The following is a 27,779-nucleotide window of genomic DNA, read 5'->3' as shown; positions in this document are numbered from 1 at the left end:
TGGGGGGCACTTCACCCGGGGTTCTGGGAGACCTGGGTACCTGGCTCCTCCTGGGAGTGTGACTTCGCTGTCCCTCGGGGTGACTTGGGGTCAGTCACTCACCAGACCTTCCTCCCTCCCCTTTCTCTCTGCTCCCTCCCAGTGGGCTGAGTCCAGAGCAGGTAACCACAGCCTCAGGTACTGATCAAGATTAGGGGCACCCCTGCAAACCCCAAATCCGCCAAAATGGGAGAGCAGGGAGAGGAAAATGTCTCCACCAAGACGCTGTAAAAGGCTAGCACCCCAAAGGGCTACAAAGTCAGAGCAGGGAGCAGGCGTGGGCTTTGTCCCCGTGCCTGGTCCCCTGAAGACACTGCGGGTCGGGCAAGCCGCTCGGGTGCCCAGCCCACTGTCCCCAGGCCTCCCGGGAAAAGCCAGGCCTGGGAAAGGCCCGTGTGCCCGGGTGGGTCCGGCTGAGCCCCCTCGGCTGAGCCCCCTCGCCCCGGCCCTCCCTGGGCCCAGAGAAGAGCCCTGTCCGGAAGAGCAAACAGACGAGCTGCCCTTTGGACCTTTTGCAATTCGCCGGGCGCTCCTGAAGCCCGGCCTCCGGGCCCTGGGCGGGCGGCCTCATATAAGCAGGGCGCGGACTGGGCGCACATTCTCACCCGGTGCGGCGGCTGCAGGTGTGTACCCCTCGGCCTGGAACCAGCGAGCGTCGTGAGGCCAGACCCAGGCAGCCAGGCGCAAGGAGGGAGCCGCTCCCGCTCGGCCATGGGCCCGCCGCGGCCGGCGCTGCTGGCGCTGCTGCTGCTGCTGATCGCCCAGGGCGCCCGGGCAGGTGAGCGAGCGCAGGCCCGCGGGTGCAGCGTCGGGCGGCCGGCATCCAGCGGGGGTGGGGGGCAGAGAAGCCAGTGGCAGGAGGGGTGACAGGGACAGCTTGGACTGGGTCAGACGGAGGGTAGCCCAGAGGGTAGCCACAGTGGAGGGACGGGGCAAGGGCCAGGTGGGTGGTTCCTGCAGCCTTGGGATGGAGGTGGGGTGGGGTGGAGGTGGGGTGGGCTGGGGTGGGGTGAGGAAGGGCTGTTTCCTCCTAAAAAAGAAAAGCCCTGTGCAGACAGAGGCCCTTCCTGTAAGACCCTAGGACCCATCTGGAGACGGGAAAACCCACAGCCCTCTTTCTCCATTTCTTACAGAAAAAGACCAAGTGCTGGAAAATGTCAGTCCAAGCTGTTCAAGTAAGTCATTTCCCCACTGGGCAAGGAAGGGCACCCCCAAACCCCATCCCACCCACCTGCACCTCAGGATGCTGTGATGTTGTGATTGATGGGCACTCCACTGAGCCCCAAGAAGCCAGTTCCTTGGACCACTGCCTACCCCCAAGGGGTCTCAACTCCTCCTCCCTGACCTCTGCTCTATCCATGGCCAGGAAGGGGGGGGGGGTGTCACTCTGCTGACCCCTGGATATTTTGAGACATCACCATCCTGTTTATCAATGGCTAATCATTGATTCAAAACTCGTGAGGGTGAGGAAATGCTGACTTTAACCTTTGTGCTAAGACCCAGAGCCTCCCCTTTTGTATTTACCTAACCCTAGGGGTCAAGGGAGCTGGCCTTGCCCTGGTTGCCATGTTCTCCTGAGAGCAGGAAGCTGGCTTCTGATGGGGAAGCACTGCCATCTCGTGGGCATCTGCCATCACTGCATCTAGGCCCATGTCTCAACTGTTCCTTTTCTCAAATTGTTCAGAAAATTCCTCAAGCACAATGGAAACATCCAGATATTCTTCCTTGGGGGTTTCTTCAGTCACCCAAATGCCCTTGACGTTTAGTGAACCTTGCCTCAGGTATTTAGGAGAACCAAGAAAGAGCCACCGAATTGTGCTGTTTTCAAGCGGAAAAGGCATTAGAGATACCTGCTTCAGGCTGTCCCCTTGATTTTTCCGTCTCTCCTATAGATTTTCTGAGTCCCGTTAGCTGAAAATCGTCTCCTTGCATCTGAAATGATATATTCAAGGAATTCCAGCTAATGTAAACATTAGCCTCTGCAAAACGTAGTAAAGAAGTTAAATCCATACCGGAAAATTAAGTATAATACAAAATCAATGAAAAAGAATTTGAGTTTAATTGCCTCTTTTCATTATCTATGCCACTGCCCCCCTGTGCCCAGAGTGGGCTCTCGGAGAGTTATTTCTGCTACGCGGCTGACATATTTGTCCTCACTCTAGAAGGCGCAACTCGGTTCAAGCACCTCCGGAAGTATGTGTACGACTATGAAGCCGAGAGCTCCAGCGGAGTCCCGGCGACCACAGACTCAGCGAGTGTCACCAAGATCAACTGCAAGGTATGGGAGGAGGTGGGGGCCACTGGCGGGCCCAGAGCCCACGGCTGAGCAAACCCGCTCGTGCCGAGACGTTTGTCATCTCCAAGTGCTGGGGGCTGGCCCTGGTTTGAAAGTCGGCCACGTTGCTGAGTTGTCTGCCACAAAAAAGCTTTGCCAACCAGACTTATTTTCCACTGGCTTCCAAGATGTGACTGTAATGCATGCGCTAGACTATCAGCGCAGCAGGAGAGTAGGTTTTACATGAGGAGGGACGTCCAGTGGGTGAGCAAGGGGGTTGGCATCTCGGGAGAGCATGCTGGGGTGCCGTTTCCACCGTCTAAGTCCAAGAGCACCTGTACGGAAAACAAGCAGGAAAAGGAAAAATGTAAATACGCAGTTTGTCTCAAGGAGAATTTTCCTTATTGAGACGGGTGGTGCTCACGGCCCTGCTCACCTGGGACAGATCTAAGCGCCACTGTGCGGGGAAGTCGGGCCGGGAAGCTGCTCTCTTCTTTGCAAGGCCTCCTTGTCTGTGTGGTCACATAAGGTGGCCGTTTGCCACAGGTGACTGTTTAACTGGAATGAAGTAAGAATGCTGTCTCCTAGTCACCCTAGCACATCGCACAGGCCAGCAGCCGTCCTTGGCCGGTGGCTCCCACAGTGCAGATACGGAGCCTTTGCATCGTAGCAGGAAGTTCTTTGAGCAGCCCGGGCAACAACTCGGGATCTGGTTAAACTCCAGCTCTGTGCGAAGGTTTGAATAGTCCCTAAGGGATATAAATAGTTTTATGGGGGGTTTTTGGTGATTTTAAGGACACCTCTGCTGTAAAAACCAATGATCGGCCTGCGGTCCAGAGAGACCCGGGTTCGGTTCCCGCTAAGGGCACGTAACTCGGTTGCAGTCTATCCCCCGCGGCCCTGGTTGGTCGTGTGGGTGGCAGCCACTCGATGTGTCCCTTTCACATCGATGTTTCTCTTTCTCTCTCTGTCTCTGTCTCTCTCTCTCTCTCTTATTCCCACTCTGTCTGAACAAAAAATGGAAAAATGTCCTCAGGTGAGGGTAAAAAAGAAACAAACAAAAAACAATGATCGCCCTCTTCCTGCTTCCGGTTTTTCTCCTTAACTCTCGCTCCTAGGCTACATTTTTTCCAAAGGGCATCCTCTTTATAACCAGAGTTTGTGTAGACCAGTAAAAAGACATCCCCTTTTACGTGCATAAAGGCAAGCTCAGAGACTTGCTGCCCTAGAACAGAAGATCAAAGTCAGGACTACGTCTAGGTTGATTCATAGAGAACCCTTGAGGCCTGTTGAAGACGTATGTGGTGTTGGGGGGCAGGTGTTCTGATTAGGGAGCAAGCCCTGGGCCACAGGGGCCGGCGTGGGGATCTCATCTTCGTGACGGAGGGTCTCACTGTGCCATCCTCCGTCGTCTAGGTCGAGCTGGAGGTTCCCCAACTCTGCAGCTTCATCCTGAAGACAAGCCAGTGCACCCTGAAGGAGGTGTCTGGCTTCACCCCTGAGGGCAAGGCCTTGCTGAGGGAGGCCGAGAACTCGGAGGAGTTTTCTGCGGCCATGTCCAGGTAAGGTGCAGGCCTGTGCATTTCCGTTCCTGAGCTTTCGGCGTTGCCGGCTGTGTCGTGAGTGAGGGCGTGTGTGTGTGTGTGTGTGTGTGTGCGCCCGCTGAGGTAAGAATGTGTCTGTTCATAGTCGGCACATGTATGAGTGTATGTGTATTCTGTGTTCTGCATGGATCAGGGAACTGCTGCGTTTTCACAACAATCCTGTAGAGGGCAGCATTATTTACCCTCCCCTAGTGAAGGTCCCCTAATTATCATTTAAACATGCTTAAACCCCTTGAGATAATAAAGCTGAGGTGGTTTGTTTAAACACAGAAATTCTTGTTTAGAGAATTAAGCAAGAGAGGGTGCATGGCGGTCCCCAGGGAGAGTCTCAGCAGGACTCGGAGTTGTGGCCCACACACGGCATGCAGGGTCTGGTCACCTCTTCTGACGTTGTACCAGTTGCTAAATACTTTGAATGTCACCCCTGCCTCGTCGTCAAATCACAGTTTGTGGAGTCCTAAGAGTGTGCAAATACGAGCAGCCAGAGATGTGTGCATTTGGTAGCACTGGACACTGCCCGCCCGTCTTGCGGGTTGTTGGCCGTTAGACCAGGAAACCAGTGCTTGGTGGGCAGAGCAGGTCTCGACGCCGCTGCCCCTCACCAAGACACCTCATGTTCTCTGAGACAGGTGTGTGTGGGGAGCAGGTACAGTGACGGGAGGGGTGAGCAGCAGTTACGTGTTGTCCTTACCCTCCTCCAGTGAAGAAGCTTGACCCCCTCCGGACTTCCAGCCTGCATCCCAGTGTCTGGAGCGTCCTGAGAGCACAGAGCTGTGGGAGGCGTGCCTGGTTTCGAGTAACCAGAGCAGGTGCAGCCAGGGGCTTCAACCCCCAGCAGGACGCTCCCGAAGGAAAGTCCCTGAGCTCGAGGTTGGCCGGGGCCTCAGGCGTGGCCTCAGGCGTGGCCTCAGGCGTGGCGTGAGAACATAGCAGAGTGAATGTCCCACAGATGTGTGACCGGAAGCTCAAGTGGACAAGCAGTCAGGAACGCGATGACTGTCGCAAGATATTTAGTTAGCACCTTATACGCCTGAGACTACAGACTTTTGAAGCAGCGACAGCACCTGTCGCCGGCTGGTCTCCGAGGGAAAGTGCACTTTCCTGCACTGGTGGTGGCATGAGAGCCGTTAGCCGACGTCTGCTGTCACTAAGTCCAGGGTAGCCTTTGACACAGCAGTTTCCAACCGGGGGGCTCCAGCCCGTGGGAAGAAAAGCAGTAAGGAGAGAAGAGACATAGGATGTCCATTTCAGTGTTGTCCAGGTAGCCCCGCCCCCAAGTAAAATCCGGAAAGGGAGAGAGTGAATGCCGCTGAGTAGGAGGGTGTCTGACTAAGTCCCATACAGGCATAGAATTCAGTGCTTGCGGTTTTTTAGAAAGACTCCGTTTGAGCTCACCCTAATGACTTGAAAGGATTTGCGGGGCTTAACAGAAAAAGGAAAACGTGCATACTGCGATGCTATTTGTGGAGGACAAGCAACAGCGATGCCTGCGCCCACCCGCCCGCGTGGGCATGTGCGTGGAAGCCGGGTGTGCGTGGGAGCCGGGTGTGCTGGGAGACGGAGTGGAGCCTGGGGCGGGGGCGGGGGCGGGGACAGGTGAGTGGGCAGAAAGGAAAAGGAATAATAGAATGCCAAACACATACACCTACGTGTATACCGTTCTAAACAGGTAGAGATATATTTATAAAGAAAAGATGTAAAAAGAAAAACAATAAGCAAAAAAAAAAAAAAAAAATTTAAGGCTGCAGAGCTACCCAGCATCTGCCCAACAGGCCCCTGATGGAGAAAGACCCTCTGTGACCACACTCTCTCTGGCACAGGTCCGAGCTCAGGCTGGTCATTCCCGAAGGGAAACAAGCTTTACTTTACCCAGACAAGGAGGAGCCCAAACACATCCTGAACATCAAGAGAGGCATCATTTCCGCCCTCCTGGTTCCCCCGGAAACGGAAGAGGCCAAGCAAGTGTTGTTTCTGGTGAGAACTCAGAAGGCTGATAAGACGGCCCTGTGAACACACCTTCCCGTATCTGAGCTGGGTCCCTCTGTCTGCACAAGCGAATCACTGGCTTAGCTGCGTGTCCACAGGAAGCTTCCCTGGTGTGAACACCAGTGCCCAAGGCTCCCTGCCCTCGGGGCTCCCTGTCAGATCATCCCGAGCAGTTTCTGGGGAGCCCTGGCCACCCTCCCACCCTGTTGGATTTTGTTCTATTCCGTGTATGATGGCGAAGCCTACGCCTGTGTGAACACGGAAAGATGATCGAATCGGCTGCCAGCCTTGTTTAAGAATCTGAGGTTTCGATCCGAGAGAGAATTCACTTTCCTGGGGTCCCATGACCATGTTGGAGGCCTTGCTGTGTTCTCAGTTCTAGACTGCATGACAGGGACTTCTCGGGTTTGGGGGGAGAACCAGAACACATACAACACAGGCAGATTGGAATACGTGTCATTAGTGAGCAGCAGAGGAAATTCTCGGAGAACACAGAGCATAAGTCAGAGTTGGCCGGGTCCTAGGAGGCCAGGTCGGCGGGACTCAGAACCAAAACCCCTTCCCTGCTGACCTCCCTGCACCTCTGGCTGGCCAGGTGTTGGCAGTGCCCACACTGCCTGAGAGAAAGAAAGTCCCTCCAAATTCATGTTGCTCCGACCTTTTCCTCCAGGCTCCTTTCCCAGCCCTTTCCAAAGCAACTAAGGATATTTCCCCATCTTGAATACAGCTGTTGTATCTTCTGCTCCCATAGGATTCTGTGTATGGAAACTGTTCCAGTGACTTTACCGTAAAAACGAGGAAGGGAACCGTGGCCACGGAAATATCCATCGAAAGAAACCTGGAGAAGTGTGATCGCTTCAAGCCCGTTAGCACCGGGGTGAGCCCGCTTGCTTTGATCACAGGCATGGTAAGTTTCACACCAGCACCGCTGTTCATACTGTTCTGTTGCTAAAGTTCTGGAATGTAGAGCTGGTGGGGATCTCAGAGAACCTGCCCAGCCTCTCCTTCATCTAGACCGTAGATGAAACTGAGAACCAGACGAGAAAGGACTGCCCGAGGCCACGTGGCCTGCTATTAATTGATCCGGGACTAGAATCAGGTTTCTGACTTTCAACCCAGAACTCTGTCCTTCTTGCTGTCATTCTGTTGCCGGCACCAAACCTTCTGCCATCACTTGAGTGTAATGACTGTCCATCCCCAAGAAGTCTCCAAGACCCAGTGTCGGGGAGCAAGCCACCTACTGTTCCTTCTGTGCCAGGGCTGGATGTCCCCAGCTCTGAGCCTTTAGCCTCCAAGGAAGTCCCAAGACCTAGGTTCTGCTCTCCTCTCCCCAATTCCCATGAAGTGACAAGGCTGCGAACATTCCAGAGTCCCATCTTTCTGTTCCGTGGATGACCCTAATCCACGCCTGGCCCTCTGTCTCCTTCCTGGGCCACCTTCTCTGATGTCCCCTCTAAAGAGGTCACGTAGCACCATGTTACCTGAGCCTGCCTGATGCCTTGTAATATGTTCTGGGTCAGAAATCACAGCTTATCTCAGTAAACGCAAAGGACTTGAGCAATCATGATCTACTTGGCAATGTTTCTGGTCACTGTCCTTGGGCCCGAAAACAGGGAGTCTGATGACCACGGGGCCACAGCCAGAAGAGGCCAGTGCACTGGTGTCTGTGTGTTTTCCTGAGTAGCTGCTGTGTGCTCAGCCCCACTCTGGACGGCATGGAGAGAGAAATGGGCAGACCAGGGCGGACCTCCCCTCAGGGTGCTCACCGTCTAGTGCAGAAACATGTTCACACACGTGTCAGTAAAGGACAGATATGGTGTATCCAGCAAAGTGAGGAACTGAGCAGGGCGGACCAGCAGCCCTCGGCCCGTCCGCGGAGGAGAAAGCACTCTCCATGTCGCTCGCTGGGCACAGCGGCTGGTGAAACCCGTGAGGAGAAGTGGCGGGTGAGCATCAACGAGTCTAGCTCACAGTTCACGGAGGCTGCGGAGCATGAGACTGAAAGCGACAAAGGATGTATAAGTGGAAGAGAGACACAAGGGTGGGCTTCCAGGCAGAGAAAACCCAAGGAACAGTGGAGTGTGGAGCACTAACGTGTGGTGGGGCAGGTGTGTGTGGGAGCCCGGGGCACATGCCCCTCGTGCAGGAGGAGAAGTCCGCTGGGGCAGAGAAGAAGCGTCTATAGCTTGACTCAGCTTTGGATACGCTACCTTGTTACATCCCCTTGTCTAAATGTCAAGTATCAAGTTCTCTTCTTTAAATGAGTGTGTCTAGTGGCACAGGATTCTCACCCTCCCCCCACCCTGCTTCCTTGAAGGTAAATGCCTGTGGCGGAAGACTCGGGTTCGAGGACTGACCAACATGCGTTCCCCCGTCTCGTTCACAGACCCGGCCCTTATCAGCTCAGATCAGCAGCACCCAGTCCTGCCAGTACACTCTGGACCCCAAGAGGAAGCACGTGTCAGAAGCCATCTGCAAGGAACAGCACCTGTTCCTGCCGTTCTCCCGCAAGTAGGTCACCTGCTGCACCCCGTTCCTCATCGGTGGGGTCCGTGTGAGCTGAATGCTTCTCAGCTGCCCTGTTTCAGACCGGGCTGTGAAGAAATGCAAAGCAGAACCCATCCCTGTCCCCCTTTTCAGGCTAACAAGTGACGTGTTAGGAAAATCTTAGACATGCAAAACAACCTGAGACTTACAAAAGCTGAGACCCAGGCTTTAAGGGTCACGGATCAGGAAAAGGCAGGATCCCTGCAGGCTGCGCTGGTCACAAGGGCTGTGTGGAGAGTTTGGAATTTAGACTGGAGAGAGATGTATCCAAATCTATTTTGAAAATTGATCGGTCGGTGAATGTGTATTGAGTAACTGTGATATTCTTGGCCCTGTGTGGTGGGAGGTACAAAGGAATTTCAAGGCACAGAGTTAGTCCCTTACCCTCTAGAGACTCCAGACTGGTTGAAGGTATGAGGTGCTTATGTCCTTCGATGGAAGGACAGCTAGTGTGACCAGGAGGAAGTGGGTGCTGTTAATTAGGGGGGTCAAGATGTCTGGATGTAACCGTGGTTTGAAAGGTGGGCAGGACTTGGATAGAAGTGGAGACAGGAGTGATATTCGACATGAAAAGTTGCCCTGGGGAGCTGACCGTCCTTCGTCATCTGATGGCCTTCCTTTATTTCCAGGGACAACCATGGGATGATGACACAGGTTACACAGACTTTGAAACTTGAAGACACACCTAAGATCAACAGCCGCTTCTTTGATGAAGGTTAGGCTTTATGCCGACACGTTTGCCAGGGCTGGGGACTCGGCCCGACATGATCCATGTGTCATGGCTCCTTGCTGTTAGCTCCTTGCTGGGCAGTGAGGTTGGTGCGCTCTGGTGCCCCGGCTGCGGGCTGCTCCTGGGAGAAAGCATGGTCATTTGAAAGCGTCAGGTGACAATGGCATACAGGAGCGGGCAAGGGTTGCCAAAGCTACCCAGGTTTTGTAAGTAGGGAACCGGCCTGCTAAGTCTACCTTTCATAGATCTGACAACCTCACGCACCCTGTGATGAGGCCGGGGACCCAGAATTGAGACTGGAGACCTGGGCAAGTGGCAGAGGTCCCCTGGGGTCAGGAATCGGTTCGGAGCTGGACGTGGAGATCTCGAGCACAGCTCTAACCCTGTATCTGTCTCATATTGAGCTCTGCGCATGCGTTACCTCACTGTCCTCAGCGACCTGCAATGTCAGGTGGTGACAAAGTGCTTTTGTACCCTTTCCACAGAGATGGCACGCAGAGAGGCGCAGTGATATATTCAAGATCACAGCATATTAGAGGGGGTACAAAATGAGCCCCCAGGTCTAATCCTAGCCAGGACCCTCCAATACACCACGCTTCCATGCTGAATTAACCCCCCTCCCTAGCGGATCAGAGCGGGGCAATAGAGGGGACACAAAAGGGTCCCCCCCCACCCCCCCGCTGCCGTTAGATTCAGCGGGAAGACATGGCGGGTGAGCCTCGGCTGTAGTCATAGCAGCAGCAGCGCCTCCTCACTGCCTCTCCTGGGCGGAGAGCTCATCTCATACCACATCCAGACAAGCCTGGATTCGACTGCAGCTCAGCCTCTTATACCCAGAGAGGTCTTGGACAGGATGAGTCACTTAAATCTGGGTCTTAGCTCCCTTTCCTTTAAATCGAGGAGCATACCCACCCACAGGGAGAATCCGATGAGTCAGTGGAAACACTGACGTCACACACCTGGCACAGAGCCAGATACGGAGTGGACACCGAGGACAGGATAGTTTTTGTTTCTTTTCTCTTTGCTATTACCCACTGATTCCCAGTTTCCAGTAGGTCAAGACAGGGTGCGATGTAGAGGTAAGCAGGGAGTCCTTTGACCCTCTCCTCCGTCCAGGCACCAAGGGAGTGAGTCTTGCCTTTGAGACAACCAAGTCCTCGTCGCCGAAGCAGGCCGAGGCCGTCCTGCAGACCCTCCAGGAGCTGCAGCAACTGCCCGTCTCCGCGCAGAATGCCCAGCGGGCCAACCTCTTCAACAAGCTGGTGACTGAGCTGCGAGGGCTCGACAGCGACGCGGTCACATCCCTTCTGCCAAAGCTGGTCGAGGTGTCCAGGTATTTCTTCAATGGTTGCAGCTCAGACTTCCATGGGTAACAAACCTAAGGCAGCTGCTGAACCTTGGCCAAACAGAGAATCTCAGGGACCACTGAAATATCAACCCAGTTAGCCATTTAGCCAATCAGTTGTGTTTTCTGGACAGAGGAATATCACCTAAGATGCCCAGAGGTCCATGGGGGAACACACACACACACACACACACACACACACACACATTGCATCCAAGGCAAATAACTTCCCACATTTTGATGGGTATCTTCTCATTCCTTGTTCTGTCACCCTGGAAGGTTTGAGAGACAACGAAGTCTGGCCTTTTGGAAGCCTTAGGCTAATGGAGACAGAATGCAGGCAAACAAAATAATGCTGTGACTTCTCCACACTTCAAGGCACTGGCTCTTAGTGCTGAGAGGGTCAGAGAAGAAAGTGAGGGCTGAAATGAGACCGTGCCCGTGTTCACCCGGCATGTTCTGTGTTCTGGCCAAAGGGCAGTGATAACAGTGCTCTTCTGGGGATAAGGCCAGAGGTCCTCCTTCAGACTTGCCTCCGTGCTGCCTCCTTCGTGGATAATGCTCGGAGGGAAGACGTCCTGATTCGTGGGGTCAGGGTTCTTGAGATCTGAGTTGGATTTTGAAATATGGTTGGATTTGGACAGTGAATAAAGGCAGTAAGGGCAGAGGGGACACCAGGGTCCAAGGAGCTGTTAGCTGCCTTGGAGGTGATCTGCGTCACTTTCTCTGCCCTCTCCTCCTCAGCCCCGTAACTCTGCAAGCCTTGATTCAGTGCGGACAGCCCCAGTGTTACATTCACATCCTCCAGTGGCTGCGAAGCGAGAGAGCCAACCCGCTAGTGATAGATGTTGTGACCTACCTGATGGCCATGGTCCCGGAGCCCTCAGCCCAGAGGCTGCGGGAGATCTTTAACACCGCGAAGGAACAGCAGAGCCGGGCGACCTTCTATGCTCTGAGTCACGTGATCCTCAAGTAAGTTTCACCCCGGTTCTCCTAGGAGGGGCTGAGGAAGACCCCCCATCTCTGCATTAAGATGGTACCCCTTCCTCTGCTTTCAGACTCTGATGCTGACTCTCTTGTTTTTCTCCTGGTCTTTTTGAGAGTACTGACTTGAAATAAGACCTCGGCAAATGCAGTTTGGATTGTAAGATAAACCCAGCCATGCTCACTGAGTCCTAACTCTTATTCTGTAGCTATCATATGACACACCCTACAGAGACTCAAGACCTGCTAGACATTGCTGACTACCTGCTGGAGCAGATTCGTGACGACTGCACGGGGAACGAAGATCACACCTACTTGATTCTGAGGGTACTTTTCTCTTTTTGCATATTGTGCATCATTTCAGACGCACTTTTCCTGGTCACCTCTTCCGTCTCCTTCTGCACCCTCATTCCCTGTGGTTGCTTTTCAATGCAGGTCATTGGAAACATTGGTGGAACCATGGAGACGCTGACCCCAAGACTCACATCTGCAGTCCTGAAATGTGTCAGAAGTACGGCGCCGTCCCTGCTGATTCAGAAGGCTGCCATCCAAGCCCTGCGGAAAATGAAGAACACAGATGAGGTAAAGTCCACGGGAGAGGCTGAAACTGAAAATCATTCAGGTTGACAAGGATCTGGAATGAGATTTTACATTCCGTCCTCCTACAGACTTAATTCTACTGCTTTCTTACTGCAAACTCTCAACAAGCCTAATGACTTGACTGCCTAGCAGGGTGTGTACATGAGAGAAGTGTTTGACCTTGCTGGTGCTCCAGAAGACAGAATTTGAGGTTTTCACCACGTGCTCTCCTCCTGCCAGACTGAGCATCACGCTCGCTCTCCCCTTAGGAAACCAGGCCTGATTGTCCCCGATCTCCCCAACCTAGGGCAGTGAACCTGCCCCTACCTTAAGTGACAGAAGTTTCATATTCTTGGATACCACCTTATTTATTAGCCCCCAACTCTCATCTCCCTTATTGAAATAATTTATGTTAAAACAACTGTATTTTCAGTTAGTGGCAGGTCTCCTACATAACTTGGCCATAACTTGCATATTTTCATGAAATTGAACTTGACATGCATGCGGTAGGAGTCTTCCGAGAAGGAAGCCAGCATTTGAAGAGTTACGAATGAGAAGTGTGGCTCGCACATAATACGTTGCCTACAAACCATGCCACGTGCTTGCCGGGCCTGTTCTGCATTCAGGACAGTGATCACTGCCTCCTCTTTTGGCTGCAGGTCCGAGAAGTCCTCCTTCAGACTTTCCTGGATGCTGCTACCCCAGGGGATAAGCGACTGGCTGCCTATCTCATGCTGATGAGGAGCCCTTCTCAGTCAGATGTGAGAAAGATCACCGAACTCCTCCCAGGGGAACTGAATGAGCAAGTGAAGAACTTCGTGGCTTCCCACATCGCCAACATCTTAAAATCAGAAGACTTGTATGTCCAGGGGTGAGTAAGAGTAGTTTTCCCCCACCTGTTACAAAGGGCCGAAATTCCAAACCTCCATTTGGATTTAGCCACTGGCCCTTCCATATCAGAATTCTTTCTTCTGGAATAAACACTTGTTCAGAAGTACAGCAGACCTGAGCCAAATTCTTGGGGCAAACTCACGAATTTGGTAGCAACTGGAAATCCATCTTGACTTCGGGTGAGGGAGACGATGCATACGTTGCGTGATGTGTTACGAAACAACACAAAATATGAAATGTACTCCTTCTTTTCACGTAGTTTGAAAAGGTTGGTGAATGAAGCTCTGAAAAATGCTCAGCTTCCAACTGTCATGGACTTCAAGACATTTTCCCGGAGCTACCACTTTTCCAAATCCGCTTCTCTTCCATCGCATGACCCGGTCTCAGCCTCAATCGAAGGCAATCTTATATTTGACCCAAATAATTACCTGCCTAAAGAGAGCATGCTGAAAACAACCCTCACTATCTTTGGATTTGCTCCAGTTGACCTCTTCGAGGTGAGTCTGAGACTGAAGAAGAGCCTTATGCTTTCTAGCCCATTCTGCTTACACCATAAACAGATAATCCTGAGAGCCATGGGCCAGCGGGGGCGGAACAAGAGTCATCAGGCAGTTAGTTCGGGACCATCACTTTGTGGCCGTTTTCTTCCCAGCTCCCTGCCTTCCTGCTAGGGGGTCATCTGAAGCGTGGCTTCTTATGAATGGAAATGCAGCTGTCCCAGAAAAGCCCTTGGTCCCCAAATCTAAGGAAGTCATGGGGTGGGTGGTCAGATAGTCCTGGTTCAAACTCTAAGTCCATTCCCAACTCTGAATCTTTGGTTGAATTATTTGTCCTCTCTAAACCTTAGCTCCCTCTTCTGGAAAAAGGCAAATAATAAGTTTTGTCTTTCAAGACTCCCGAGATGTAAATAAGACCAATCCCATGGAGTGTGGAGCTCAGTCCCTGTCTTAGGGTATTCATCAAAGACTCGTTTAATTAGATGGACCTAACGAGGGGCAGGGGACGTGGACATACAAGGAAACCTGATAGCATTTTCTTGCCTGATTTTCTTTCTCAGCTTGGCTTGGAAGGAAAGGGGTTTGAGCCAACATTGGAAGCTTTGTTTGGGAAGCAAGGATTTTTTCCAGACAGTGTCAACAAGGCTTTGTACTGGGTTGATGGTCAGGTTCCTGATGATGTCTCCAAGGTCCTGGTAGACCACTTTGGCTACACCAAAGATGATAAACACGAGCAGGTATGTGTTTGTTAAGTGTCCTCTCCAGGAAAGCTTTGGGTCACAGTGCAAAGGTATTTTTATCTAAGGCTGGAAGTAACCAAGGAACTATTTAGCTTAAGTAACAACTATGACTTTTATTAATCAGTCCTGTGAAAGCAAAACCAGTAGCCTCTGCCATCATGGGCCTCCTGGCAATTCAGGGTGCCCAGAAACCAGACTCTTTAGGAGGCTGAATCATATTGTGAGCGTGCAGACTGTGCGGCAGGGATGTGAATTCTAACCTCTGTGTCTTTAAGCTGTGCAATTCTGGGCATGGTGCTTGATATTATGTCCATCTGTTTCTGTTTGAGCACTAATAAGAACCCATACCTCAACCTCACAAGGTTATTTAAGACTAAATGAAATAAAGTATGTAAAACGTTACCCAGAGTGCCTGACTCTGGTACTGATTGCACAATAAACAGATACTATTATAATTTTTAAATTCATATTTTCACTATTATTAACTTCTTTCTTTGGCTCGCACTCACATCAGTGCAATAGCAAAGCAACATTGACTTTGAAGCTACCAGAAGCCCCCACTGAAGGAGTAGAAAATAGATTGTATAATCGGGAGCTTCTTGGTCTTTAACTTTTTGCTACCAGACTGAGGTCTAGTCGTTGGCATCACATCAGAGCTTGTTAGAAATGCAGATTCTCAAGCCCCACTGGGATCTACTGAATCCAAACCTGCATTCTAAGGAGATCCCCAGGTGACTTGCATACAGGGTTCAGTTTGAGAAGCAAGGCAGGAATTCACTCCTGGATGCTCACAGATGGCCCCGCCTCCATCTTCTCATTTACATACCTCCACCTGAGGCTGAGGGTCCTTGATCTATTTTGTCTGTCAATCACTCTGTTCTGTCTCAATGCCTACGCATCAGTCTGTGGAATTCTTATCGCTAAGAAGAACTTGCGGAGCGTCAGGCATTTTTCAAGCTTTTGGCCAGTTTATTTGGCAGCTAACTTTCCCAAGAAACCCCTACTGTTCTTCCCTAGTCAAAGGAGAGAGGGTGTAAGCAGGGGAGGGATGGGGGACAGAGGATCTTCTCAGCTTGGGGAGCCGTCGGGGTCCTGCCTCCTGGGGAGCAGGGATCCCCCTTCCTACACATACATCATTCAAGTCAAGGACAGGGTGGGAGCAGCGCTGCCCCCGACAAGCGCTCAGCTCTTCTCTCTCACTTTGGAGAAGCTGTTTATGCTTTCAAGTGAGAGGCAAGGGCCTGATCTCGGTCTTCTCCGTGTCCCCACCCTGAGTGTTCGTGTTTAGGTTCATCATAGCTGCAGCGGACAGGCCCCCTCGCCAGAAATCTAAGTGTTTGACCATGCTGACATCTCACTAGATACTCTGTTGTTCAAACCCCAGGACATGGTCAATGGAATTATGCTCAATGTTCAGAAGCTGATCAAAGATTTGAAATCCAAGGAATTCCCAGAAGCCAGAGCCTACCTCCGCGTCTTGGGAGAGGAGCTTGGCTTTGTCAGGCTCCATGACCTCCAGTTCCTGGGAAGGCTGCTCCTGGATGGTGCGCGTACGCTGAAGGGGATCCCCCAGATGGTAAGTGGGCCAGCCCTATCACAGGTGATGAGATTAACCTGTGCGCTTTTTAGGTCTCAGACCTCGTAAGATTCTGGCCACACGACCCAGCTAAAGTGGTTGTACTTCCTTCAAAGAGGGTTTGCCTTGAATTTCAGTGAAGAAGATTCTTGGATCACAAGAAATTGGTAACATTTATAAATTAAGCTATTCATCCTGTTAGATGTATCTTTTAAGAGCATCCATTTGTTCATGGAAACCAGTGTTAAGTGTATCTCCTACCAATGCTACAGGTTTCCTTTAATATTGAAATGATGCAAATATTATGAAAGAACGTTATTTGGAAAACTGTAATCTACTCTCTAATATGAGCCATAGTTTTTATGAATGTATTAAGAAGGAAGAAAATATGGACGTTTACTCCCTAGGATTTAATAAATAATAATGTTTGCTTCAAGAAAACAGATCTCAAGTTGTTTTCTAGATATGTCTTTAAAACAAAAGCTAATGCACATCATCTCAGTAATGTGTTAGTTTCAAAAAATTAGTTTTACCGTAATATACTGTACTTCAAGTGCATCTTCATTTACATGTAGTCTCCAAACAACCAGAATGAAGCCCTGCTGTGCAATGAGGCTTCAAGTTCATAAAGCCCTGAGGCCCAGCTGCATCCGTAGATGCCTTCCGGAATCACCAGTTGACGATGCTGATATCTATCCAGGGCAATATTTTCTATCCCAATGTGTCGAAATCAAGAATTATTCATGTTTACTTCTTAAACTACTCAGCTATTCTAAAGATGCTAGACCCCTCCTTCCTAGATGAAGAAGAATCATTGTCTGATGTGTGTGGGGGGGAGCATTTCACAAAGCCCACTTCGATGAGTCTCGCGTTAGTGACTGTCTCCTGTTGGATCTACAGATTGCAAAGGCCATCACACAAGGTTCACAGAATGACTTGTTCCTTCACTACATCTTCATGGATAATGCCTTTGAAGTCCCCACCGGACTTGGGTTACAACTGCAAGTGTCGTCCTCTGGCGTCATCACTCCTGGGGTCCAGGCTGGGGTGAAACTGGATGTAAGACTCTGCTCACCTTTTAGTACCTCCTGTTGTTCTTCTCCTCCTGGGTGGCTTCCTTGTGCAGTTTCTAAATGTGTTTCCAGTTCAAGGGGAAGTTCCTCGTCAATGCAATCACCACATTAATTTTTACAAAACAGTTTAGGGTTCACTAGCATGAACCACCTTGCTAGCTCCCGTGGGCATGGCAGTCACAGGAGAACTCAGCTATTCTCTCAATACATGAGGATTCCTGTCATCTTTTTATCTCATGCTTAAAGTTAACTTAGGTACATCCTAGTCCTGGGTATCAGAGTTGTCTGGCCCTGGAGAACTGAGAACTTGGCTTCTCTTCCTTCAAACAGACCACAGTAATGTTCCCTGAGGTGCGAGCTATCCTAACATGTTTGCCTGAGGACGAGAAGGGGGTTGATCTGACTGCAGGGGACTAGAGGATTGAGCAAAGCTCAATCGGTCATTTTCTGACTTACAGAAGATGCAGGTGGAGCTGGTGGCCAAGCCGTCTGTGTCCGTGGAGTTTGTGACAAATATGGGCATCATCATTCCAGACTTTGCTAGGAGCGGGGTCCAAATGAACATGAATTTCTTCCATGAGACAGGCCTGGAAGCACGAGTTGCCCTAACCTCTGGGCAGCTGAAGTTCAGCATTCCAGCGCCAAAGAGGCCAATCAAGCTGCTGAGTGTCAGGTAATTCCTCTGGTTAGTTCTGACCGGCCAGTTTGAAAGAGAACTGACACTGGACCTGCAGGACGTGGCCAGGCCAGACAGCTGATGAGGTCATTCTGGCCCCAGGGGACCTGCAGTGACAGAGGGAGAGGAGGTACTATTTCCTATTTGTGACCTAGCCTAGACTCACTAAATAGTTACGATTTCCCCAACCATCCACATTTTACTAAATGGAGACTTAAGACCTACTGATGAACTAGTTTTGATCTAGGTTGTGGCTTTTTTTGTTGTTGTTAGTTTGTTCTGGGGATGAAAAAAAAACAAAACAAAACAAAACAAAAAAAAACACTAGCTCTAGAGAAATCATGCTTGGGAAATGAACACTTTTCCCAGGAAAAAATACCAAAGGACATACTGACGTGTGCTAGCCAGCTCAGTAGATAAAGCATGTAAGTCCTAATACATGATTCTGGGATAGAGTCTCATCTTAAGAGCTTTATTTTCAGTGATATCCTCAAACATTGATTTACCTTAGTTTCCATATTTGGGGCACATTAATTTGTTGATTCAAAAATAGTATTTAATGACCTAAGATAGACCAAGCATGCTGCACGGGAGAGCTTATGGTGTACCGGGAGGGCGGACAGTGAAACAGCGAACTAGAAGCGCCGGCAGAGTTGGAGGAAGCATTCGAGGGCCGTGGAATTCCATGTCACGTAGCCTGTGGCGGTTCAGTACCGCTCTCGGAAGAAAGCATGCCTGAGCTTAGATCTGGAGTTGTGTCAGAGTTATTTACACACAAGAGAAAGGAATGAGCGTTCTCAGGCAAACAGAAAAGCACGTGCAGCAGCCTGAAGGAAAAGGACTATGGCTCAGGCCCTGGCCGATTTTGCTCAGTGGTTAGAGCCTCATCAGCCCACAGACCAAAGAGTCACAGGTTCAATCCCCAGTCGAGGGCACGTACCTCAGTTGCAGGTTTGATCCCCAGCTGGGGCCATGCAGGAAGCAACCATCGATGTGTCTCTAGCATCCCTGTTTCTTTCTCTCTCTCTCCCCCTCCCTCCTTCTCACTCTGTCTGAAAAATAAGACTGTAATTCAGGAGCTGCGGTACATTCAGTGTAACAAGAGCCCGGGAAAGTAGTGGAAGAAGACGTGAGAGGCTGGCAAGATGAGTCTGTGGACCTTCTGAAGGAGTTTGAACTCTTCCGAAGGCAGAGTTTACATTGGGAGTAGGTAGGGTAAAGGGGGGTGCTTTAGAAGAAGCAGTCTGACCCAGAGTGGAAAACGGACGGACAGGGGGCAGGACTAGAGACAGAGACACCAGGTGGGGCCTGTCACAGTCACACATGGTTGCAGGTAGGGGTGAGCCGACTCTAGAAGTCCTCAGCGACGTGAGTAACTTGGTGATTGACGGGATAGAAGGATACGAAAAATGGGGCGAAGAAAGAGCAGAGGGGAGAGGGGGTGCCCGTCGTTGGAAAAGGGAGCGACGAGGGAGAGGGGCTGGTGTGAAGGAAGATGACAGACTCAGTCTCGGAGAGAGTGCGTGGGGACCGATGACTTCCCAGCCGGACCAACGGGTCTGAGCCCAGCGGAAAGGTTTGAGCCACAGATCCAGTCTGGGAGTCTGGCACCTGGAGGTTATCAGATTCAAACAGCGACGGGTGTGGAGTAAAACATGAGTGACTAGTACAGGAGCGTGGACGGTATAAGCCCACGAAGTGGGAGAGAACAGCGGCAGAGTGAGGCGTGCTCAGAGGACAGCCAGCCGCGAGGGTCGGAGAAGCCCGGGCGTGGCCACAGGGTGGGCCTGGCATGGAAGCCTCCAGCCCACCAGCACACTTGGCCATCAAGCACGCTCAATGGGAGGGAACGATACTGAAGAAAGGATGTGGTCAACCAAAGCATCCTTGGGTGAAACCGGGACACTGTGGAACTTACACTTACTAACTTTTTAAGTACACACGTGGGAGAAGGGTAGCATACATCTCTGCAGAGGGTACAGACTCGGAAGTCTTAATCTGGCCATAGGTCAGCAGCTCCACTGAACGCTTCCAAGAGAGCAGGGCCGATGAAGCCGAAGAAACGCCAGGGGAGTTAGGGGCGAGCAGGTGATCGGAGATGCGATGAAAGCAGTTCCAGAAGCAGGAGGCGGGCGGCAGCCAGATGGCAGTGCGGGGAGGGGGGTGTGGAAAGAAAGTGGAGGCGGCAAAGACAGACAGATTTCCTGATTGTGGGGGAGATAAGGGGGGGTATGAGAGAGAATGAGAGAAGACACTTAAACGTGTTCAATGCTAATGGAAAGAAGCCAGTGGAGAATAAGAGATTTCAGATGACAGAGACACTGGGCACCTCTTACCCTGCCTCAGAGGAAGGAACACAGCTGAGGTCAGGGCCCAGGGATGGTTACTTGGCTCCTCTGAGCCTGTTTCCTGTGAAAAATGAAGCTCCTAATGCCTACGGTTGTGGGGATTGCAGATAACAAGTGTAAAGAATTTAGTGCAGTGTCTGAGACATAGAGTCACTGTGGTGGTTAGCCTTGCTGATGCTCTTCTTACGCGGATTTGTTTCTGAGTAAATCAGAGAATTTGAGGGGGGTGTGGATGGGGGAAGACAGAGGGCAGGATAAGGGGGCATTTGCAATGCGAGGATGATGTTCATTCGGATTCATGACTTGAAGGTAACTCGGGGTTTCTCTTTCCTCACTAGTAACACGTTGCATTTGGTCTCTACCACCAAAACCGAAGTGATCCCACCTGTAATGGAGAACATGAAGACCTGGTCAGTTTGCAAGCCTTTCTTGACGGGCATGAACTACTGCAGCACCGGCGCTTACTCCAACACCAGTTTCTACTATCCTCTGATCAGAGACATCAGGTCAGACATGTTCAACATCCCACCCAGCACCTTCTTACCTCCTCACATGAATGCCGCCCAGCAGGGCAAAGGAAAAAACGTTGTGTGTTGTAGGCCTGTGTCAGCAGCCCCAAGGGTTTGCACGATCCATTCATTATTTAAAACAGTGGTCCTCTACCCCATATCCCTGAAGAAGACACATATTGCTGCCCCTACACTCTGAGTCCAGGACTGGGTTCCTCCGTAGGGGGAGGGGAGGGGAGGAACCATGACCACTGAGGCAGGTCTTAGCTCGAAAAATAGTCCAGTTGATGCTCTCATACTCCCCCAAGGACCTGCCCCCACTGCCACTGAGAATCACTCCTTTGAAAGCATCTCTTTGTAGATGGCGCCCCTCTTTCTCCTTATGCATGAGATCGGGTATCACAGTACGGATTCCAATTTGCTTCTAATTCGGGGTCCGTGTTTCTGAGCCTCCAGACACATTGGGGTGGCCTTTCCTGGAGCCCACTGGTGTTCAAAGCCTTCACCATGCTTAAAAGAAACTTGCCTTCAACCTTCCACCCCCCCCCACACACACACACACACTCACTGCTTGTTCTCAGCTTTGCTGATAAACCAGCAACTCCTGCTCCGCTTGTCCAGAACCCCTGGGAATTCTGGGCTCTGCCTTTGCCTTGGGCTCTTCAAGGGACTGACAGGGATCATAAAACCCATCACTAGTTAAGGACAAGAGTCAATATGAAAATAAGGACCATGTTTCTGTTGCTGTGGAGGCTGAGTTGCTTTGTCGACATTCTCATCATCACGGGCAACTCTAACATCACTCGCCATGTGCATTGTAGCATCTTTAGGTACGAACTGGAACTGAAGCCAACGGGAGAAGTCGAGCAGTATTCCGCCAGCGCATCCTACCATGTCCAGAAGGAGGGCGAGGCCTGGGTGAACACGCTGAAGTTTGCAACAGAGGCAGAAGGTAAGTACCCAGGAAGGGGCTCTTCCATCTCCGCCCTCCGTCTCAGGCCCAGACCTCACAAGGAGAACATCTTTACGTTGATGGATATAACTGACATGTACTGAGTGCCTGGTTAAGTCTCAAGTCTATTCCCAGAGCAGAGGTTAGGACGGTAAACAGTGGAGATCGACTCTGCCCTCACGGAGTTTATATTAATAACCAAGCAAGTACGTATTTAGAGTGTCAGATAGGTGCTGAGGAGAAAAAGAAATTGAGGAGCCCGAAGAATGTTGGGAGTGGAGGGAGGAGGAAGGAAGAGGGAGGGCAGTGCCATCTCAGTGACAGACTCCGAGAGACTTGAAGGGATCAGCCATATGGGAAGAGCTGTACAGACTGAGGAGGCAGCAGGTACAAAGGCCCTGAGGCAGGTTACAGCCGCTATGTTTGAGGGAAAGGGAGGAAGCCAGTGTGGCTGAAGCGGAGAGAGCAGGGAGGAAACGGTAGAAGGTATGGTCAGAATGGTAGGGCGAGGTGGGGGAAGCATAGTCTTGTAGGTCTGGGTAAGAACATTGGCTTTTACTCAGTGAAATAAAAAGCCACTGGAGGGTTTCCAGGATTTGATTTATATGTATGTTGAGGAAAGACTTTGGGACACAAAGGCAGAGAAATTAGTGTGTAGGCTGTGGCAATAATCCAAGCAAAGGTGGGGGGCTTTGGATTAGCGCGGCGCAGGAGATGTGAGAAGTGATCGGGTTCTGGCTCTGATGTTGAAGACTAACCTGGCGAGATGCGCCGCTGCAGTGGGAGGGCTGTAGGTTTCTCGGCCGACGCAGCTGGAGAAAGGACACGCCATTTCCTGAGATGGCAAGGGCCACCGAGGGAGGTTTCGGGGGAGGGGCCAACGCAGATGTTCACCCTGAAAGATTTTTTGTTTTTATGTAGGAATAGTGTGTTACCAAATTAAACTAGAAAAACAAATCCATAGGAGAAATTCCACAGGTCGCATGCTGAAAAAATATGGCATGTCACAGTTTTACAAAGGCATCAAAGGGGTTAGCCTGTGAACTGAAGGAAACATGAGAACCTTATTCCAAAGAGGAGGACTCGAGGGGTGAGGGGGGGAGGGGCAAGGAACCAGGAAGGGTGTCATCGGTGGCGAATCCTATAGAAATGTCACATTCTGCCTGAACATGCGGAGTGTTTCCCACAGAGATATTTCCAATCCCTTCTGCCTAGAATGCTCTCCCCCCAAAATATACCAGGGCTCAGCCCCTCTCTTCATTTAGGACTGCCCAAATATCCTCTTATCAGGAACAACTTCTCTGACCATCACACATGAAAAGACACCTCTTCTATCCCTTTCTAAGTGTATTGTCTTATCCAGTTGCAGTTTCTTTATAACATTGTTTGCCATCTGACAGAAATAACTTGTCTGTTGTCCATACTGCCCCACTAGGATGTAAGCCCCAAGAGGGCAGGGCCCCCCAGGGACAAGCGTAGTGCCTGGCACACGACAGGCAATCACACGACAGGCAATCGATACATATTTGCAGGTTGAACAAGGACCTAAGCACAAGTGAGTTAAACAATTAGGGTAAAATCCTGCTGTGTGCCCTCATTCACACCCATGGAGCACTGGGTGTTTCTCTGCCTTTTCCTCTCTTCCTTCCTAAACACAGCTCCTGAACACACATTTTCATGATCTTGTTTGTTCTTTCAGGTGTAAACCCGACCGAGGCCACGATGACAATCAAATATAACCAGCAGACTAAGACTTTGACCAGTGAGATGCAAATTCCGGACTTCGGTGTTGACCTTGGGACAGTCCTCAGGGTGAGCGATGAGTCTGCTGAGGAAGAAACGTCTTACAAACTCACCCTGGACATTCAGAACAAGAAACTCACCGAGGCCACCTTCACTGGCCACATAAGGTAAGGAAGGCTCGGTTCTGACCTGAGCTGCTGGCCCTCGTGGCTCTTTCCCATCATCCTTTGCAGCTTTAAAGCTGACCAGACCGGGGCATCTCTGGTCTACAGTCTGAGGGGCAGGCAGAGCCTTCAACATTCTGACCCTCTGCACATGACCCATTAGATTTTTCTGTTATTTACTGGGCACTTGCTGTTCATCAGGCGCTGGGCTGGGTGCTTTAAAGAAATTACCTTAGTCCTTGTAATAAACCCCAAGGTAGGTGCGAGTTCCCTGTTTTACAGATAAGGAGACAGTCGCTCAGGGGTGCTGAATAATTTGGCCAAGACAATAGAGCTAATAAATGATGGAGCAGCATTTAAACAGCTTTCAAAAGCCTTCTCTTTCTCCCATGCTGCCCCAGAAAGTCCTGAATTTGTGCTGAAGTTGACTGTAGTAAGAGATGAGTTTAATCTCTGGCCATTTTCCCTGAGCCATCCCGTATCTCGTTGTCCTCACAAGTCGAACTTCTGTGTAATCCTGCGTACCTCCTTGCAATGGACCAAGTCATTGATGTCAGCTGATTTCCTTTTCAATAGCTGTGACAAGAAGGAAGAAGGCAGAATCAAAGGTGTTCTTTCCATACCCCGTTTGCAAGCAGAAGCCAGAAGTGAAACCGTCGCCCTGTGGTCTCCCACCAAACTGCTCCTCCAGATGGACTCATCCGCTACCGCTTACGGTTCGATGATCTCCAAGAAGTTGGCCTGGCGTTACGGTGCGTACCTCCTCCCCATGGGAGCACTGGGGACCGGGGTGCAGCGTTGAGAGCCGTCGGTGAAGAGCTGGGCTGGGACCATTGACACTGTTTCACGTGTGTGTTTTCAGATGAAGAGAAGATTGAATTCGAATGGAACGCAGGCACCAATGTGGATACCAAAAAGGCGGCCTCCAGCTTCCCCGTGGATCTCTCTGATTACCCCAAGAGCCTGAATACATACGCCCATAGTCTCTTGGACCACAGAGTTCCCCAGACAAACATGACTTTCCGGCACGTGGGTTCCAAATTCATAACTGTAAGTACAGATCAGTCAATACGTACATGGTTATATGTGCTAATTACGTACTCAACCCTGAGTTAGGTGAAGGAGGGGATTCAAAGATGGATAAGGCACGCTTCCTACCCCCATGGAATTTCTGGGGAGAAAAGAAACATTTATGCACGGTCACCCAGTTACACAAGGCTGTATATGACAGGTGCCAAATGAATATACACTAAGCGGAAGAGTTTGCCGTGACTCAGATATCAAAGGAAGCTTCAGAACACTGGCTAGGAGTCTGACGATGTTATATGTTCCTTTACTAAAACACAGGAAGTGATCAATGACTGACAACCAAAACTTCATGATTTTCTGTGATTTATTTTTAACTTTTAGTGCATTGTCCTGCTTAGTGATTGATCTGTCAAGTATGGATTATCACCTAATGTTGACTGCGCTTGGAGGCCCAGCTATGCCCATTGCTCTGAAATTTTCTGTTGTTTGTAGGCAGCAAGCACATGGCTCCAGAAGGCATCCGTGAATCTTCCTCACACCCAGAATTTACAAGATTACCTCAGTGGCCTCAAAAAGTTCAACCTCCAGAAGATCAGACTGCCAGAGTTCCACATCCCAGAAAACCTCTTCTTGAAAAGGTAGAAAAAGAAACCAGAAAATTTTCTTTTTTTTTTATTGTTGATAGTATTACAGATATCCCCATGTCTCCCCTCCCCCGCCCTTCACCGAGCCCCTGCCCCACCCCAGGCCTTTACCACATAGTGTCTGTATCTGTGAGCAAGGCATGTAGACATATACATTTTTTGCTTAATCTATCCCATCCCCCTACACCCTTCCCCTCTGAGATCTTTCAGTCTGTTTCATGCATCCATGCCTCTGGACCTATTTTGTTTCTCAGTTTATTTTGTTTATTAGATTCCACATGTAGGTGAGATTATGTGATATGTGTCTTTCTCTGACTGGCTTATTTTGCTTAGCATAATAATCTCCAGGTCCATCCATACAGTCACAAAGGGTAAGAGATCCTTCTTTTTTATAGCTTCATAGTATTCCATTGTGTAAATGTACCATAGGCTTGTTTTTTTTTTCTTTATTGATTTTTTTTTTTTTTAGAGAGAGAGGAAGAAAGAGGGAGAGAGAGAGAAACATCAATGGGAGAGAACATCGACTGGCCACCTCCTACATGCACCCCCACTGGGGATTTGGCCCACAACCTGGGCATGTGCCCTGGCTGGGAATCTTTATCCACTTATCTACTGAGGGGCACTTGGGTTGTTTCCAGATCTTAGCTATTATAAATAGAAAAATTTCTTGAACTGCACAAAGTAAATGGAAGGTTTTGCTCAGCATGATTTAGACTCTAATTCACATTTTTAGGGGAAATAATTTAAATATTTTAAGGAGATTAATAACTGTAGCATAAACACTGTGGCATTTTTGCATTATTAAACTGAGGTCAGAATATGAAGGTCAACCTGGTCAGAAAGAACCTGAGAAATAGTTGAGGATTCTTGTACTTTTGCCCGAACATGTTTTCGTCACTGCAACCTGAACTTGAAGCCATTCCATCTTCCTCCTCATAAGTGAACCCCCCTTTGTTCAGGATCAGGATAGACTCCTAACTGTTTGGGAAGAATTCGAGAGTGTCTAGTGGAATTGCTAACTACAAGTTTGCCGTTGCGCTCCGGAGGGTCAGAACAGTCCCTGAACACTAAATGAAGGCAGCATTCCGAGGGAACATTTCGCTGTAGCCAGTAGCTTCATCCTCATGGGGAAGTCATTCCAAATTGCTTGGGTCACTTTCACATTTATGGAAATACACGTAATGCTTTGCTTTATTTCAAGGAACTAGAAAGAAAGCCAGAGCATGCGCTTTAAAGACAAGAGTCTTTCCTAGACTATCATCTTCAGGGTTAATAAAAAGTGGCCTGTGTCGCATGGCCCTTTCCATAGTCTATGGCTGAACAGCAAAGTTTAATAGACCAAAGTGTGAAAGGACTGAATCCTGCTAAATCACGCATATAGAAAAGTCTATTGAGGATAAGAGGAAAGAGTGTCCACTCATGGGATCCAGGAGCCTCTTCCTCACTACTACTGCCTTGACCAGCAGTCTTCTTTGTGCTTGCTGCCAAGACAGGACCGTGGACCGTAGACTCACCTAGGGTCTTACCAAGCAACCTCCCACTGGATGTCAGGATCCTGGATGGGCAGCATCCAGTCCCTGATGGAGTCATGCAATGAACAGTAGATTTACTTACAAAATGTAAAACTCTTCCATGCTACTTTATTCTTCTAAGTTATTATAATAGTTCGTGATATGTAGATAGTATTGAAAAGATTGCGAACTGGTTTGGGTATTGTTCTCATTTGCTGTTTAACTCCGTGAGGTCAGCAGAAAGGGCACTATTACCCTCACTGCCCAGATAGCATCACTGAGACTCAGAAGGGTGAATTCATGAACACTCCCACCATCAGTGGAAGCTAACACTCTATCCCACACCTGGGTTCTTTCCACATGTCAAGTTGCTCCAGTTCGGTTTAGCAAATGTATTAAGTGTCCCCGATGTGCAAGCTATTAGGCGAGATACAGTGAGAAGAAAAAAACTGAACAAGATGTAACCCTTCCTCCCAGGAAGATACCATGTTAACACGGACAAAGTGCAAGCAAACAAGTTCTAATAATATAAGCAGAATTATGACATGCTCTTTGAGATGGGTGTAAGGAACTGTGTCACTATCAGAACGAGAGAAATTAACTGTGACTTAAATAGGTTGGTACTGAGAAAGAAGTGGCCCTGGATGGGTTTGGAACGGCTGTGAGTGTTTGGTAGGTGGAGGGAAAAGAGGGATTTAGGCACAGAGAGGAGCACGAGGGACAGTGAGAATGGGTTGGGAATAGGGCGCATGCTCTATGGCTTGGAAGGTCAGGTGGCAGAGAATTCTGAATTCTTGATGTCTGACTGTAGGGACATTGTCTTTGTTCTTTATTTCAGTGATGGCCGGGTCAAGTACACCTTGAACAAGAACAGGGTGAAAATGGAGATTCCTTTGCCTTTGGGTGGCAAATCCTCCAAAGATCTAAAGATGGTGGAGGCCATTCGGACACCAGTGATCAACTTAAAATCTGTGGGAATCTACCTGCCATCAAGAGAGTTCCAAGTCCCCGCTTTTACCATCCCCAAGTCGTATGAACTGTCGGTGTCTCACTTGGGTGTTCTAGACCTCTCCACAAACATCTACAGCAACTTGTACAATTGGTCTGCCTCCTACACTGGTGGCAACACCAGCACAGAGCACTTTATCCTTCAGGCTCAGTACCGCATGAAGGCCGACTCTGCGGTCGACCTGCTGTCCTACAGTGTGCAAGGTGAGCCATGCTTGGGTAGAGGGTGCACAGGGCTAATTCATTGCCAACTCTGATGGCATAGCCTCCTCCAGGGAGAGAAAAGCTTAGACTTTCTTACAGATATTTTTCTTGCTACTTGGAAGCCT

At 50.0% G+C, this 27,779-nt stretch overlaps 1 protein-coding gene across 1 annotated transcript in view; it reads left to right on the top strand.

The window, feature by feature from the left end:
* The first annotated feature begins 750 nt into the window (after positions 1–750).
* APOB (apolipoprotein B) overlaps positions 751–27,779 on the top strand; it is a 38,336-nt gene continuing 11,307 nt past the window's right edge. The window contains exons 1-25 of the mRNA XM_036263297.1: positions 751–817; positions 1,173–1,214; positions 2,202–2,317; positions 3,731–3,876; positions 5,739–5,892; positions 6,656–6,811; positions 8,291–8,415; positions 9,081–9,166; positions 10,298–10,514; positions 11,271–11,498; positions 11,720–11,837; positions 11,946–12,092; positions 12,749–12,960; positions 13,240–13,477; positions 14,038–14,214; positions 15,602–15,793; positions 16,694–16,852; positions 17,325–17,539; positions 20,229–20,396; positions 21,230–21,351; positions 23,051–23,261; positions 23,835–24,010; positions 24,121–24,312; positions 24,784–24,925; positions 27,281–27,654. Of these exons, the coding sequence (XP_036119190.1) occupies positions 751–817; positions 1,173–1,214; positions 2,202–2,317; positions 3,731–3,876; positions 5,739–5,892; positions 6,656–6,811; positions 8,291–8,415; positions 9,081–9,166; positions 10,298–10,514; positions 11,271–11,498; positions 11,720–11,837; positions 11,946–12,092; positions 12,749–12,960; positions 13,240–13,477; positions 14,038–14,214; positions 15,602–15,793; positions 16,694–16,852; positions 17,325–17,539; positions 20,229–20,396; positions 21,230–21,351; positions 23,051–23,261; positions 23,835–24,010; positions 24,121–24,312; positions 24,784–24,925; positions 27,281–27,654 (4,180 nt within the window). The remainder of the gene's footprint in view (positions 818–1,172; positions 1,215–2,201; positions 2,318–3,730; positions 3,877–5,738; positions 5,893–6,655; positions 6,812–8,290; positions 8,416–9,080; positions 9,167–10,297; positions 10,515–11,270; positions 11,499–11,719; positions 11,838–11,945; positions 12,093–12,748; positions 12,961–13,239; positions 13,478–14,037; positions 14,215–15,601; positions 15,794–16,693; positions 16,853–17,324; positions 17,540–20,228; positions 20,397–21,229; positions 21,352–23,050; positions 23,262–23,834; positions 24,011–24,120; positions 24,313–24,783; positions 24,926–27,280; positions 27,655–27,779) is intronic.

The sequence above is a fragment of the Molossus molossus genome, unplaced genomic scaffold (assembly GCF_014108415.1).
Source record: "Molossus molossus isolate mMolMol1 unplaced genomic scaffold, mMolMol1.p scaffold_m16_p_15, whole genome shotgun sequence".
Lineage (NCBI taxonomy): Eukaryota > Metazoa > Chordata > Mammalia > Chiroptera > Molossidae > Molossus > Molossus molossus.
Note: the sequence above shows the minus strand (reverse complement) of the source record. Positions and strands in the feature narration are given on the sequence as shown.